General features: G+C 39.3%; 1 protein-coding gene across 1 annotated transcript in view; it reads right to left on the bottom strand.

Moving 5' to 3' along the window:
- Positions 1-958: 958 nt before the first annotated feature.
- Positions 959-15,647, bottom strand: part of LOC146599789 (amine oxidase [flavin-containing] A-like) — a 42,004-nt gene continuing 27,315 nt past the window's right edge. The window contains exons 6-15 of the mRNA XM_085297894.1: positions 14,584-14,725; positions 12,336-12,485; positions 10,816-10,975; positions 9,391-9,487; positions 7,368-7,421; positions 6,388-6,445; positions 5,874-5,971; positions 4,342-4,453; positions 2,803-2,865; positions 959-2,309 (exon numbers count right to left, since the gene is read on the bottom strand). Of these exons, the coding sequence (XP_085154020.1) occupies positions 2,154-2,309; positions 2,803-2,865; positions 4,342-4,453; positions 5,874-5,971; positions 6,388-6,445; positions 7,368-7,421; positions 9,391-9,487; positions 10,816-10,975; positions 12,336-12,485; positions 14,584-14,725 (1,090 nt within the window). The 3' untranslated portion in view covers positions 959-2,153. The remainder of the gene's footprint in view (positions 2,310-2,802; positions 2,866-4,341; positions 4,454-5,873; positions 5,972-6,387; positions 6,446-7,367; positions 7,422-9,390; positions 9,488-10,815; positions 10,976-12,335; positions 12,486-14,583; positions 14,726-15,647) is intronic.

Raw genomic sequence — 15,647 nt, 5'->3', positions numbered from 1 at the left:
ATGTGTAACAGTACAGAACCATTCTAAGCCACAAAAGGCTTTCAGGAGACAGTCTGCGCTCACTCTCTAAGTCTTTGGGCTCACACTGGCTGTGATGCCAGGCTGCATGCACAGAGGTAATCCTAGTGCACATGAATCCTTCCTTGGTAATGGCTGGAGTCAGGAAAAAAAAAAAAAAAACTATGGGAATCCCACCAGCCAAGCAGCACAATAGTCACTTTTTTCCCCTCCTAAAAGGTTGCTAGGGTAGATTCTAAAATCCTATCAAAAATCCTTTTGATGCAAGTTCTCTTTAATTAAGTGTTTAATACTATAGCTACTAAGCTATAGTGTTGTTTCTTCCTTATAAGACTAATCTCTTCTTTCCAGCACAGGTAATTTGAAGTGCCTGTATAAGTTCAAGGTAGATGAGAAAGTTTAATCTAAAAATGTAGAAGGGCTTTCTATTATGACTGGATTGTCTTTTTTTCCTTCCAGAGAAACTGGTAGTGGCTGGTTGATCCTTGCACAGAATAGTTGCAAATGATGAAATAGGGAGCACAGGAGGCACAAACCATCACTACAACTTTTTTTCTACTGTGTTTAATACTGATGCCATGACAGTTTGTTCATCTCTGAAAGGAATCTGACAACACGTGGCCATTCCTTTGCTTTGGAAATAGCTTCCAGAGTTGAGCCCATCAGCACCTATGCTGAGATTGGCCTACACTAAATCATAGCATCTACAAAGCTTTTCTACAAAGAGTTGAAAGGACACATGAGTGTATTGACAAGGAGGCCCAGAGGAAGTCATATTGCAGGGTAGGTAAGTACTTCCATTGGCTTGTAAATACTGATCACACAGAGTAAGGTAATGATGGCTTTGGCTACTGCTGTGCATAAGATGCCTTAACATTTAACACAGGTGTGGAGAAAAATTTTCCTTCAGTAAACTCACAAAAAAACAGCACAACTGAAAGAATTTGAAGAAAAGTTTATGGAATAGATCTTCTAATCAAAGTTTCAGGGCTATTTAAAGGCACATTTCACTGATATTGAATGACAATTAAGTTCATGGACACATACAATGCTTACATTCATGGCAGAAAGACTTCATAATGATGGTACATTTTGAGACATACATTCTGACTTAGTTAATACTAAAGCGATTATTTTAAGTATGCAATGTACATAACAAGAGCGGAACAGGCAGATGCATCCAATTACTGTAATTTACAAGGCAGTAATTCAAGCCCCAAATATATTTCCACTTATTGTAGGAAGGCAGTACAGATTACAAGTAAAATGAGGGACAGCAAATTGATAGGGAGCCAGGAAACTGCTGACATCCTGAAAATAACAGCTAGCATCTGCTGTAAATCAGAGGGGTTTTAACTTTACTAATTCATTTTACTCCACTTTAATACCAAATAGCCAGGCTGGACTGAATTCACTTGGGCCAGGAAATAATGGAGAGCCAATTTGTCGAAATGTTGCAAAGTATAAGACTCACTGAAGTACAGACATTTCACAATAGATAAGTACAGTTCTTTGTTCAGTAGCAGGTAGAATAAAGTCCACACATGCTTCTTTTGATGTTTAGTCATCTAATTCATGCTAATTATCTCTTTGCATTCACCTCATCATTAGGTTTCACATTGTGATGTTTAATAATTAATCAAATGCATTTGAAAATTAATTTAACATTTCTATGTCTGATTGGCATGTTATTCTCTTCTGTGCAGCAGGGATATTATGGGAATCATCAAATATTCTGAGCCACTGATGTGAATATGTAAAGATATTTATTAACTCGTGTGATAAAAAATATAAGAGCAAGTGGAAATGAATGCATTATCCAAGGCCTCTTTGCCTTTTGGAAAATGCTCTGATCTGCATTTTCCCTTCTCTGTATTAGGAATATACCATTTATATTATCATATCCAATTAAAAAAAAAAGGACAAGGAGAAGGCAAATTTGAAAAATGTCCTCCATTCCCCAATTGATCTATTGTGTTTTGCTGGTAACAATTGCAGAAGATTTAAAGCATTAATTACGAAAAAGAAAATTACCAGGAGAACAATTTTTGCCCTTTCCAGTTGTCCATCTTATTTCTCTCCAAAAATAACACTCATCGGGCAAAAGGGGGTAAAAAGTGGGCATTTAAAGCACACTAGTTTCGAATAAGTAGTCCTTTTTTACAGGCAAACAGTCCCGCTGCAGCCATAGAGGTGAAAAAAACAGTTGATCCAACCAGACACAGCAGTCCTGATGCAGACGGCAAGTTTCTTTCCCAAAAGCTAGTAGTAAACGGTCGGGCTGGGACATCCTGGAAGAAAGGTCAGTTTGCATTACTGCAGGGACTCCCTCACTGTGTGAGGCAACAGTGCAAAAGTCTCCCATGATATTATAAAGATTACAACTTTTTACTGATAACCAGATAAAGTGCGGGGTAGAATGGTCAGTGTAATTTCTGCTACACCGTAAGGCCACAGTACAGCGAAGGTAGAGTCACTAATGGAAGCTACCCACGACTGGTTATGAATGCAGTTACATTAGACTTAAAACAATAACCTGGGACTGGGCAGAATTTGGCTAATTTCCTGAATTTTCCAGTCATCCAGACTACAAGATCATTGTACCTTTATCTGGTCATTCATCTCTTAGACAAGGGTAACAATATTTCATGGAGGAATTGAACAAGTGAATGCCGTCAACTTGTGAGCTAATTAAAAACTTGCAGTAGTCATTTGCGTAGGCATAGCATCTTGACCAGGAGGGGTTCACTATTGCTCTGATGACAATGAGAAAGCAAAACTTACTTTGGACTCTGGCTCAGGCATCCAAATTTCATTCTCTGAGATCCTCCCCATATTGCATAATATCTAAAGAAAAAATTATCTGTATCACATGAGGAAAATTAAAAAACATGCCAACTATGTTTTGGTTTGCAAAACAGAGCAAGTCAGAGCAAGTGACATTGATAAAAAGCATAACTATGATTTTTTGGAAGTGTCTTGAACTAGAAAATATATAGTGATTTGTCTGTTCATATCAGCAAAGGAATAAGAAGGAAGGCAGCTATGACAGTTGTTGTGAAAATACAGTAGCTGGTCATCAAATCATCACGTGCCTAACTAATGCTTTAATTCAGTAGCTGGTCATCAAATGATCATGTGCCTAACCAATGCTTTAAGGATAAAAGGACAGTTCTGGCGTCATTCCAGTGTAATTACCTATTGGTAAAAAGTAGGGCTTCACACAGAAATTCACATAAACTGCTGATTTTGGTTATTTCAAACTTCTTTTCAGTAGAAATAAAAATGCTTTTTCATGTGGCAGGCCAAGAAATTCTAAGGTGAGGCTCCTGCTGTGCTCTCTTGAGTCAAAGTCTACTAAGAGTGATACTGTTTGAATCAAAATTAGGAAAGAAGAGAGAAGAGATACGTATCCGGGGCTTTCAAAGGTTAGGATTATGAAGCTCTCTCTTGGCTGTTCAGGTAGTATGAAGTTCAGCAAGGATTTTTTTGACAATAAACTGATTGTAACAATCATACAGTGACAAATGAATGTCTCCAGAAGAGATAGGTAAGAGTTTTTGTAACTAACATTTGTAGGCACAGAGAAAAGAAAAGACAAATTAGGTGACTTGAAACAGAACAAGTAATGAGGCTTGTAGAGGGAATATGACATTCTGTCAAACAGAAGCAAAGGGCTGATTTTCAGTTAAATAACAACTCCATGATTCTGCCATACAGAAATTGTAACTATAATGTACACCCTTTAATGTTTTTTTTTCCCTCCCTTTAGACTGCTGTAAAGAGATTTTACTGTGACTGGGAAACTAGCCCAACGCGTGTCATTCTGAGGAGATTCAGACATCATCAGAGTTGCCAATTATGGATTCATAAAGCCTAGCTAACGGTGCTCTCTCATAAGAGAAGCAGAAAGGATAGATAAAAAGTAAGAACAATGCTCAGATTTCCCCTTTGCTGCACAGAGAATAACTGCAAGCATTTGTAATGACTTAAATTACTTTTAAAACATACCATAATTAATTTGATAGAAATTTTGAAAGTATATCTAAGGGCAGCATCAGATTGGAGGATTTCTTCTACAGACATCAAGTTGTACTGTATGAACTTCATTTCAAATCTCTAGTGCAGCAACATACTGTATAATGTTCCAATTCTTGTAATATTTTTGGCTTCATTTTATTCAACAACAAACTAAATCAAGTTTTTTTATTTTTAAGAAAAGGGTGTTGGCTCACTTTCTTTTCTGAGATTCTCCTGGGACCCAACAAGCGTCATTCTTTAGCCTTTTGATAGAGATGATCAAAACAAACCAAAAGTCTGTACCTCTCTAGCTGCTCTCTCTCCTGCCTGTACAGCCCCCTCCATGTATCCACTCCACTGGGTGGCTGTCTCTGTGCCAGCAAAGTAGATCCTGTCAATGGGCTGGCGAATAATCCTTCAAAACAAATGGAGAATGTCAGATGACAAGTAATAGGAAGATGACAATCCTTCTAAAAGCAATGTACTGGGTGTGATAGCACTCTCAACTTAATTGCTCTAGAATTCCTGCAAATCTGGGCCGAGGAGCAAAGTGCGATAAGCTGTCTCCACAGGATAGCTCACCTGCTTTTATACACAAAACTCTAGCATTATTCAAGATCTAAGACAGAGAAAATCCAAGGCACAAATCAGTGTACCTAGCTCCCATGCAAAGTAATATGAGTCTTACTTTAGTGCTGGACAAGGGACAATCCTAACAGTCTCCAGAAATGCCATGCAGCTGTTAGATTTATGTCCTCTGCATGGCAGCTTTGTTGTTATCCTGCCATTACAATGGAAAGTGAATGATGTTTTTGCAGTGCCTTCTATCTGGAGATTCAACTTGCGTGGCTTGCTAAAGCGGATGGCAGCTAAATGCCTCTGCATCCAGAATGGAAAGTTGCATTTCTCCCATTAGGATTGTATCAGTCGTACAAAGCTGTACAGGCATCCTAGTCAACCCAGCCATTGCTAATTAGTCTCCCTTCCCACAGAAGGATGTGCCTGCTCTCATGGCTCTCATCTAACCCTGGATTAGGTTTTCCCTGTCTGCTTGACACCAGCTTCCTTAGGTCACAGGCTTCACCCATCACTTCCCAATCATTCAGATAGATATAGCAGAAAAATCTGAGTGTAGAAAGACTCCTTCCCAGTCTCATCCTGGCACAGAGCAAGGTGCAACTCCACAAGGAACAGTGAGTTTGAAAAAGATGTGCTAAAGAGCTCTCACACTGATGTGATATGCATACTTTGTCTGATTGCTGGTTATGGATATGCAATTTGTCTGGTTGTTCCTAACAGGTTCTGTAATTGAGCTCTCCACCAGATTCTGAGTGATATATCTAGTATTAATCAGTATTATCTAGCACGTTCCATTAGGAACATAGCAGTTCTGTGTGGGAAGAATATGTCAGGTTTTGGGAGGAGAGAATGAGCTTTCATATAACAGTTTTGTATATTCCCCTGGTGATGTGGAAGAATGGGTTTTGCCAGGAACTGGTGGTGCACCTGAAAGTTAGCAGAGGCTCGAGAGTAATAAGAGATGAGCTGTAAATACGGTGTAGTAGCTAATACTGTAAGTAATCTAGCAGGGAAAGGTTTCATATTTCAAGCATGTCCCTTTGGGACTGTGTTTTGTTTCCCTAAAAATAACAAGAAAAGTCATGCTCTTATTAAAGCCAATAGCAAAATCCTTGAGCTGGGGATTAAGGAAGAGAAAAAGAAGGACTGAAATTCTCCCACTATCCTACACATCCCGCAAGCTTTTTGTATAACGAATATCATTGTAACAAGAGCTAAGAAATGTAAACTAAAAAGCAAAGCTTTCTCTGTTTTACCTTCCATAAGTATACATTATACCCGGTGGGAAGTAGGCGGTGTAGCAGCCCCCTGAATATTGTTCAGTGCTCCAGTTCTTTTCTTCATAATGCACTGGCTGTAAGTATTAAAAAACATAAGAGAGTGAAACAGGGGCAGAAAAAATGAAAGTAAAGAGTTAATATCCTTAGAAGAGGGAAAAATCAAGGTAAGGATACCTGTTAAAGGAGTGCCATCTTATCTGGTTAATGCTATCTATCAAGAGAAACAACTTGGCAAGTTTACAGAAGCATTGGCCTCTCATGGGTAAACGATAGGACAAATTAAACCATGCACTGCCTTCTCCTTTCTTGTACAGAGTGAGACTGCTGGCTTTTTTCTTCCTGCAATTCCCTCCCCTTGGGATCAGAGATTGTAAGGCACAACCTACAATTTAGGTATCTATTTTAGGTTCTGGGAATTTTGGGTTCAATCTACCAGAAAAAAGACAATGTTACCGAACAAAACAGGTGAAAATAAATATTCATTTCTTACATGTAAGGCCTCTTCCATCCCCATTGCCTTGGCATATGCCTCACAGATTTTCTTCTTCCTATATGAAAATACAAGTAGAATCAAAAAAAAGGATGGAAAAGAAACTTCAGCTATCACTCTTATCTTAAAAAAAAATCACATGTATTGTAATACACTGGCAAGAAAGATGGGTTTTAGTTTGTTTTTAATCTGATTTAAAATTATTATCTTAATCTATGCTTTTAAAAGCCAATGCCTAATGTGACATCCAAAATTGACCCTAGAAACAGGAAATGAAGGACAATGCTGACACTGAGTTCTGAAAAAATGAATCTTTGTACAGTTATCTTCAGATGAGAAGTCAATTCATTCTCATGTTCACTGGTGGAAGACCAGAAAAGAACAGATACGAAACGGTGAAACCCTATAGATTTACTACAACTGAAAACAGAATGTGAGCTGGAGAGTATTACACCCATTCCTAAATAGAACTCCTGTTTCTCTTAGATTTGTACCAAAATCATATTTATAAATTACTGTCCATTCACTTCATGGACTAATGTAGAAACAATACTGTTGCAAACATGGAAGTTTAAATTTTGTCACCCAGTCTGAATGCAAAGGACACCCCAAACCCCGTATGTCAATGCTCCCTTCATCCTACAGGACAAATACCATTCAGTGGGGATGTAGCTTGAGAATATCTCCAGAAAAATCTTCTCAGGTTACTTTAAAAACAGAGCTGACAAGGAACAACACAGAACAGTAGGTAAGACTTGGAAACTCTGAAATTCTGTCAGCTAGATGGATATTAGCATCTCAGCCTGTTTTCACTAAAGCTCAATTTTCACCTAATTTCCAGTATTTGTAGTTGTTTGTGTATATATATATATGTATATATATATACACATATGCACATAGGTACACATGCACATTCCTGGGGTGAAATATCCCAGAGAGCTCACTTATTTATGAAATATTCACTGTTTGTGAACTCTTACCTCTCTTCCTTACTGAGATGTGCCAGTTTAACAGCCTTTCTGGTAAGGATGAAACTGAAGAGAAAAATACAGCATATAAACATCACATAGTTTCAGTGCCCCAGTTGATTTTCAAGCTCATGCTTGAAATGACTCTGAAAAAAAGGTCGGTATCAGTACATAACAAGCTTGACATTTTTTCATCATACTCCATCACTAAATATTTATATCTCACATGGATGAAAAGGACTGTATGGGGCCCTTGAGCCACAGGAGCAACTATTCCTTTGTAGCTATCATTTCTCAAGCACTTCTGCATCAAGAGATTGAAGCAATCACAGCCCCAGACGAGGGTCCCCTTCACATTCCCACTGAGGCTGATGGCCTCACCCCAGGCAGCAGGAGTGAGGCCATCAGCCTAAGTAGGCTGTGCACATGCACGTCATTGCAATTCAGGTGAGCAGGCCAGAGACTGCAGAACAAGATCTGCACTGTCATGAAGGCAAAGGGAGATGCTGGGGAGCACTCTGCAGAGCTGTTTTGAAGAATATGTGTTTGCATGGAGCATGCATTGAAGACTGCGACCATCTGTGAAAGTTACAGATCTCACATAGGCTTCCAAAGCTGCCAGCAATGGTCTCATTTTGCTGCCATTGGAATGAGCTCTACATCCCCTTTGACTCAGGAAAGCAAAGGTAAACACAAACTGGGCACAGTGATCAATGAAATATCCTGCACTGCCTTGCTGCTTATATCTAGGTCTTTTCCAAAAGGGCTGAGACCAGGAGACAGTGCAGGCTCCTGGAGCACTGAATTTTCTTGTGCTTTTGAACTCTCACAAACAGCTGGCCATATCCCTGTCCATGCCATTTTCCCTGTGTTAATAAGCAACAGGGAGCCTGTGGCTCTGACAAGCATTACATAGGGTCATAGATCAGTCCTCTAAGAAATGGAATTAATATTTATTCAGGTTTAAGAAAACAGTTTTGAATGAAACAGGCTCCCTCACACTTTTAGAAAGTTGCATATACCCACAAGGAGAAAGCAAGAAACTGCATTGCCATTCAGAGAGCTGGAGGAGGCTTACTGCTCGCAGTTCATGGAATTTCTTCCATGTGCCCACAAACATGCACAATTCAGTAGAAGTGGCAGGCTTTCTTTGTCAGATATTTCAAGTGCAGTTCCCTGACACCTATATTAGCCTTTTTGGCAGGTTCACCTTAGACTAAAGTGGAAATATTTGTACATATTGTTTGTTCATATTGGCTTCACCTCACCTTTGAAGCCAGTAAGTCCTACTACACATATTTCCATCTAAACTACAGCTCTTCTACTTGGCAGTTTCTTCAGAATCCTAATTTTTTCACTGAATGGCTATTGCTTAGATTAACCAGAAGCTGATGTTCTTGTCTCTCTTCAGGTCAATAGGTAAAAGAAGGAAATGAGGACTTCTTGGACAGAATGCATATTCCTTTGGGCCTAGGCCCAAAATAGAAGGCCCAACCTAGGCAGAGCACAAGCTCACAAAACTACAAAAAAGGATTCATTTCTAAATGTATTCCAAAGTGAAACACTAACTGAATGCTGAAAATGAACTATAGCTGAATTCAACAATTCTTTCCCAACAATCTCCTTTATATTTCTTCACTGTGAGAGTGACAGAGCACTGGAACAGGTTGCCCAGAGAGGTTATGGAGTCTTCTTCTCTGGAGATATTCAAGGCCCACCTGGATGCAACCCTGTCTAACATGCTCTAGGTGACCCTGCTTGAGCAGGGGGGTTGGACTAGATGATCTCCAGGGCTCTTTTCCAACCTTACCGATTCTATGATTCGATATCAGGCTATTTTTTGGCAGAAACGTGACAAAAATCTACAAGGACAAGAGAAGCTCAGGAGGGTTTTAGAACGTTCTCCTCCATATATGGGGATTCTATGGGAGCAGCATCACTCATGAGGTCTGACTATTTCCTCTCTTCTTCCTCCTCCCAGTCTTTTATACAAAAACAGATAAACATCTGTAAGTACAGAATAGAAGCTCCTAACCCCATAATGGCAGGGAAAGATCCATCAGGTTTAGTGTCATCTATGGTTATTGCAATGGGAGATTCTTCATCCTCAATGAAAAGAGCACCACAATAACCTTTTGGAAGAAGAGAAAACAAGATGATTGTCAGACAGACTTGGCGATGATCATGGTTACCTATAGGCATGAGCAGGGAAAATTATCAATAAGAGGAAATGTACAGTAATTCCTTTGTCACTGATAATACCTACAAAGTCAGAAGAGTTCTTGTAACCCAGTGTCTCACCCTCACTCTTCCCTTAGATTCTAAGAATTTTTGCACACAGGCATTGTAATGAAATTTAAATGTGAGTCTTACTACTTAGCAAGGAATTTTTATGGCTTATTGCAATTACTTTTGGCTTTCTATTATTGGCTGCAATAAATATTACAAATAAATGTATCTAGCAAGAACTAGGATGTATTCTTTCCATCAGTAGCTTGACCAAAACAACAAAAGCAACAGCGAAACCTAATGTAATTATGTCTGGTCACTGTGGGCTCAGGTTTAAACTCTGTATTGATTTTGCCGAGGATCAGACTGTCAGAAATGGTGTCCAGTAACAATAATGCACCAGAAACACAGGCCATCTAATCTAGTGTCAGATCCATGACTGAGGCCACTTACACGTTCCAGAGCAACATTCAAAAAAAACCTGTGTGGATAACAATGCATAAACCTTCCCACATTTTTGTCTAATCCCAGTCAATGACCGGTTTATGCCCTGCAATACTCAGATTTATAGTCTTTCTGGTAAAAAAATACTCTTACTCAAGGTAGCTATCAATATGATATAGGAAGTGGAAACCAACATGTTCCTACAAATACTTGTGGAAAGGGTAGCTTTTTTTTTAATCATTCATTAACAGTTAGAGCCCAGAAACATATGGTGTTGCAGTATATGAAAAAAAATATCTCAAGTTAAACAAAAAGCTAACTGACTTTTTCCAGTCCTCTGAGATATCAGGTCTGTAGAATAGAGGATTAAAAATAGTGAAAGGTCTTTCTTATACTTTAAGCTCTTCTTGTTTTCTACTATAAAATCTCCTTGGTTGCCCTAACTCTGTCCCTAGCAGGAAGAAGTAGAGAAGTGCCTTGCTCCTGCAGTGTCACAGTTTCTGTGTGTTACAGGTAACCTAGCAGCCCTCTGCAAGAACACTTCGTCGGCTAGCATCTCTGAGATTCAGGATCCCATCTGGGTCTGGACTCGTGTTTTGCGAAAAGGTAAATATTTAAGTTTGGAAGAAGAGCTCTCTTCCCCAAGAGTTTTACCTTTGTTATTTCTGTGTGTTTGATTTTGGGTGTTTGCACATTTAAACCCGAGGTTTTATTCCTCGATAGACTGCAGAGCTTTAAAATTAGTTTAGCACTAAGTCTTCCTAAGTCCTTCAATTTTCCTACATACCCTTCCTCTCCCAGAAGGCTTCCCTGTAGTACATCATGCATTTTATGACAGACCCCATAGGCAGACGCTGAATTAGCTGGTTTCTCTTTGGTGGCAGTTCTGGTTTGTAATGAATCTTCGTTGTCAGGATAGGGGGGATAGCACTGATCACATACTTGCACTGAAATGTAAAACACAGTCAGTACGCACAAGGTACTACCTCTCATTGAGGTTGCCCATCATTACACATTTGAAAGATTTTCTTTCCTGTTGTTTATAACTTCCCCATGCCTGGCTTTGCTGTTTGGATTTCCTACCCAGATCCTACCAAGTTGCCAAAAAAATTCTGCCATTTTAGAAAATGAAGCCAGGGAAAAATAAGTTGTTTTGTGATTAGACGATTCTTGATAGCTTTCTGGACACTACAGTAACAGAGGTGAAATTTGAAATTTGGCAGGAGAAAGGCGGGGAAATGAGAAAGGACACACATCCCACAGATAAAATGCCTTTTAATACTACCAAGAAAATATGACCTATTTTTCATCCAAATAATAAGCTGTTAAAACAGCAAAATCAATTTTGCACACGTTCGCGAGATACAACTTCAACAGTGACAGCGAACACCTATGGTAATTTCAACTTTCTTGAAAATGCTCCATGCATCTCACAGGTCCTATATGTGACTGGAATGACAAAGGATGCTCTGCTTCACAGCTTAGGGTAGCACTATATCACTATAGACACCACTGCTTTCAGCTGTTGTCATGCTGGTGGGGCTAGGCACAGCAGCTGAGTGCAGGAAGCCTCTCTCCTCCAACTTTGCTGCTGCTCTGCACTATGGAAGGGGAAATCTGATTTAAAAATCCTGTGGGGGGGGGGGGCGGGGAGGGAGGGAAGAAGAATCTAGTCCCAATATCCTTAAATTGTCAAACAACCCTTTGCCTTTCTGCTAACTTTCTTGAAGTCTTCCAAAGGCTGCTGTCAGTGAGAGAAGATTCTTACAGTCCCTCCATGCTTGTCCTGCACTAGCCTGACTCTCCTCTGTGGCAGGCTCCATCCTGTATACTGAATGGAACTGCAGTCCTGCAGATAACATTATGTGCAATCATGTGCTGAGAGATTATTTCACAATGCAGCTGCACAAAAGAGGTTGAACTCTGGCCTCTCCAAACTTGCAACAAGCAGACCTTGCAATCTTATTAACAGTATTTGAAATGTTGTCTTTTTCTTTCTGCAAACCACAGTATTGGATAAGAACAGGAACATTATTTTTCTTTATTTGAAATGGCCTTGACAAGGAACTAAAGCATAGAATTATATAAACACAGAAACAGCTAAGACAGGAAAGACAGACTAATGACAGAAACCGATCAAGAAAACACTGAGATGTGAATCTGTAAAGCAGGCTTCACAGACAGCCAGGACAGTTTGAGAAATAGACACACACACAAATGCATACTCCTGATTACATCTGGCTAACTGCTACAGCAGATGTATTCCCCCACTAAATGCATACTCCACTTTCATTTTGATCAAATTACCTCATATATCTCATGGTTTAGAGTCTCCACAATGACATTATCACCTGTCTGATCAATACGGACCACAGGACTCTCCAGTTTAACTCTGCCTTTGAGGCGTTCCATTATCTTCTCCGTTATCTGACCAGAACCCCCAATAAACTTCCTCTCCTAAAAACAAACAGAAAAAGAAAACAAACAAACAAAATTCACTGGCATTAACCAAAATGAACTTAAGTATAACTTTTGCTCATAAGCAGGAACTTCCAGGCCAGTACTGCAAGTTTTAAGGAAGTGCTAAGTTGCCTAGGCTTTCCCAAGACCTAAGTCACAAGTCTGAACCCCAGCAAAGATTGTTATCCAAACTAATTTTGCAATGGCTTGTTTAATTTGCTGGCTTAAAGACTTAGGAAGACTAGAGAAAAAAATTCTTAATGCAGATATTTTAGCTAGTATAAATGAACCGCTTTATAAAAAAGAGGTTTTAACTGTTTTACCTATCTCTGTGCTATCTAAACCTGCGTATGTGACAAAGATACTAGCTTGCTTCTGCACAGCTAAAGCTTGCACAAGCCCAGAAGCAAGACAGATCTTTAACTGAATCTAGCCTTAAATGCAGCAGGCAATAAGCTTCATCTGTCCCTGGAAAGACACAAAGACACTGTTGCCTGGAAGAAGCAAAATTCATGACATATATTTCTTTGTGATGTCTGTGCAGAGATCTCGTGAAAGCACTAACCCTCTTTCATCTATCAACTACCACCATTATACCAGGTAGCTCAATTCCACATATAAGATTTTGGTATGTCAGGGAGGAAAAAAAATCAACAAAGTCTTGTGCTAAAGGACTGAAATGGCTGCCTGAAGACGTGTTATAAGTCTTATCTTGGCTGCTAAGTCAGTAATGCTTATCAATTTGCCCAACTATTTTTTCTTCTTCCTTTTTTTTTTTTTTTTTTTTTTTTTCTTTTTTAATGAGGGTGAGAAGAGAGGGAAGGAGGGTAGAAACCAAGATAGCTTGTCAGATCCATGCCCAGTGAAAAGGAAATCTGCCCTTGTCAGTCTAGCTTTCCACTCTCTTCTGTTCAGCTATCAGTAGCCTGGAATTCATTTTATTTCCAGCTCCAGCTGTAAGGTCTAGCAGCTGCTGACACTGGGCAGAAAGCAGGACTGGGAGGCCCCTGGCAAAGAAGGCTCTTGGGCCTCACTTCCAACAGTGCAACATTACATGTACTCTTGTCTTTCTTAGTACACGCTTGTCTATCCTCACCCTAAAGGACAGACACTAACAGAGACTTCACTCTCCTCCAAACAATTTGTTTTATTGCTTCCCTATCCTTAGAACTTGGAAGCTTCTGTTCCTGTCTCCAGTTTCTTTGTTAGTCATTTAAGTTTGAAACGGTATGCCTGTGTTCTGAGGCTGTTTTAACTGAAGTAAGAGGTAAAGGTGTCAACATACCACATCCAATCTCTTTTGATAGCTCCCTGTCTCCTTGTAAGAAGCTTATCTAGAACAACCACATGAAAAATGTGAGATTCCGTAGGCAACCAGATGCCTGCCACAGCCAAGGTGAAAAAGTCTAAAGTTGCTCATTAAATGTGTCACTATGTGAGCTGTCTCAAGAAACAAGGGCCTTTTGCTACCTACTTTCAACTCCTATCATTAAAGGTAACCACAAAAACAGACAATGCCACAAAGGAAAATACTCTAAGACCAAACATTTTTCTGGTGGGCACAGCGCTCCCATGCTCTGAATTCAGATGGTGCTAGTCATCACAGCCAATCATAAAATCACTGTTTTCTCATACTCTAGAACTTGCTGTTCTGTTTAAAGAACACTTCCAAGAAAACCTCACAAAGAAGTTTTCAAGTAGATGCTTATTACTATTATATTACAGTTTGAAGCATGCTTGCTTTGTACTCCTACACATATTCAGACATGGTAAGTAACCCAGAGAAAACAAACTGGCAGATATTGAAAAATCAAAAAGCAACAAAACAGCAACAAAAGAACTGTGCTGAAGGAAATGTAGGAAAGAAGAAATAATTAAATTGTCCCGATTTACCCCAAAGCCTAGCTAATGAAATCCCCCATTGTACAGTATTAGCCAAGAGGGCTGTTCATTCCCATGAGAACACAATCATCTCTGGTGCCATATAGCTTATTGTTGTGTCTTCTTTTCATTAATTGCAGAGGTTTGACAGGTACAACAATACTCCACTTGCTATATGGTTTCAGGAGAGGACAAATATTTGACATTTTTGTACCTGGCCCCCATTGGTCACAGAGAATATCCTGGCTGTGCCCCCACATTGCCTCACATACCACAGGAACCAGAGAGCTGAGACTTCATGAGGCTCAGATGTGACATTGACATTTACAAAAAAGGTGGCATATTCTTTAGCAGCTCTGCATGAAACACAGGGACAGAAACAGTTAGTAAGTAAATGTGACTTTCTGATTGCTTTCATTAATCTTTATTATTTTTGAAAAGAAGTGCTATTCCAAAATCAGAAAAGCAGAAATGATTTTCATTTGTCTTTTTTTTAACCTGTAGCGAGATCATTTCAATCAGTTTATATCAGCAGCCTCCCTCCCCTCTAAAGCATTTACCCCAATTAGTGTGAAATGCCACTGATTCCAACTTAGTTATTTCTTTAAATAGTTGCTATTACTTTTCTCAAAACAAATATTTTTCTCAACAGGAGAATGCATTTGGTAACCAGCTAAGGAAACTCTTCTGCCTTTCTCCTCCATGAACTCATCAGAGCATCATTTCCAAATTTTGATTGGTCCTGAGGGACTCAACTAACCACATTTCCAAAGACACTCCTAGTCTCCCATCTAACATTGCTGCACAGCACTGTTGTAAAGCAAAAAATCAGATGTGGTAAGTAATCCATGGAAACCAAATTGGCAGTCATCACCATAAATATAAAGAAAGGGCCAGTTGTCTACTGAAGTAATTCCTCTGAACACAAACAAAGTTACAACAGCAGGAAATGATGACCTCGGTATTAACATTTATTTCATTTGAGATCATAGATTACTAAAAAAAATTGAGATCGTTCAGCAAAGATAACCAAAGGTCTTTGACTGAGATAAAGTTTCATAAAACAAAACAGATTTCTAATCTGCTGAAGGAAGCAACTTTACAAGTTATCTGTGCTAAAATATGTAACTTATAAACTTTTATAACCTCCTTTCCTTGGGCATTAAGTACAGCAGCCTCTATTTCATTAGCAAAAATATGAAAGTGTCCTGCATGCAAAAACCCTCTCTAACAAGTCTGAAGGCACCAAGACACTAAACAACTGTAGCAGACTCAGGT

This window comes from Rhea americana, unplaced genomic scaffold (genome assembly GCF_003343005.1).
Source record: "Rhea americana isolate MKP2758 unplaced genomic scaffold, rheAme1 scaffold_132, whole genome shotgun sequence".
In the NCBI taxonomy this organism is placed as follows: domain Eukaryota; kingdom Metazoa; phylum Chordata; class Aves; order Rheiformes; family Rheidae; genus Rhea; species Rhea americana.
Note: the sequence above shows the minus strand (reverse complement) of the source record. Positions and strands in the feature narration are given on the sequence as shown.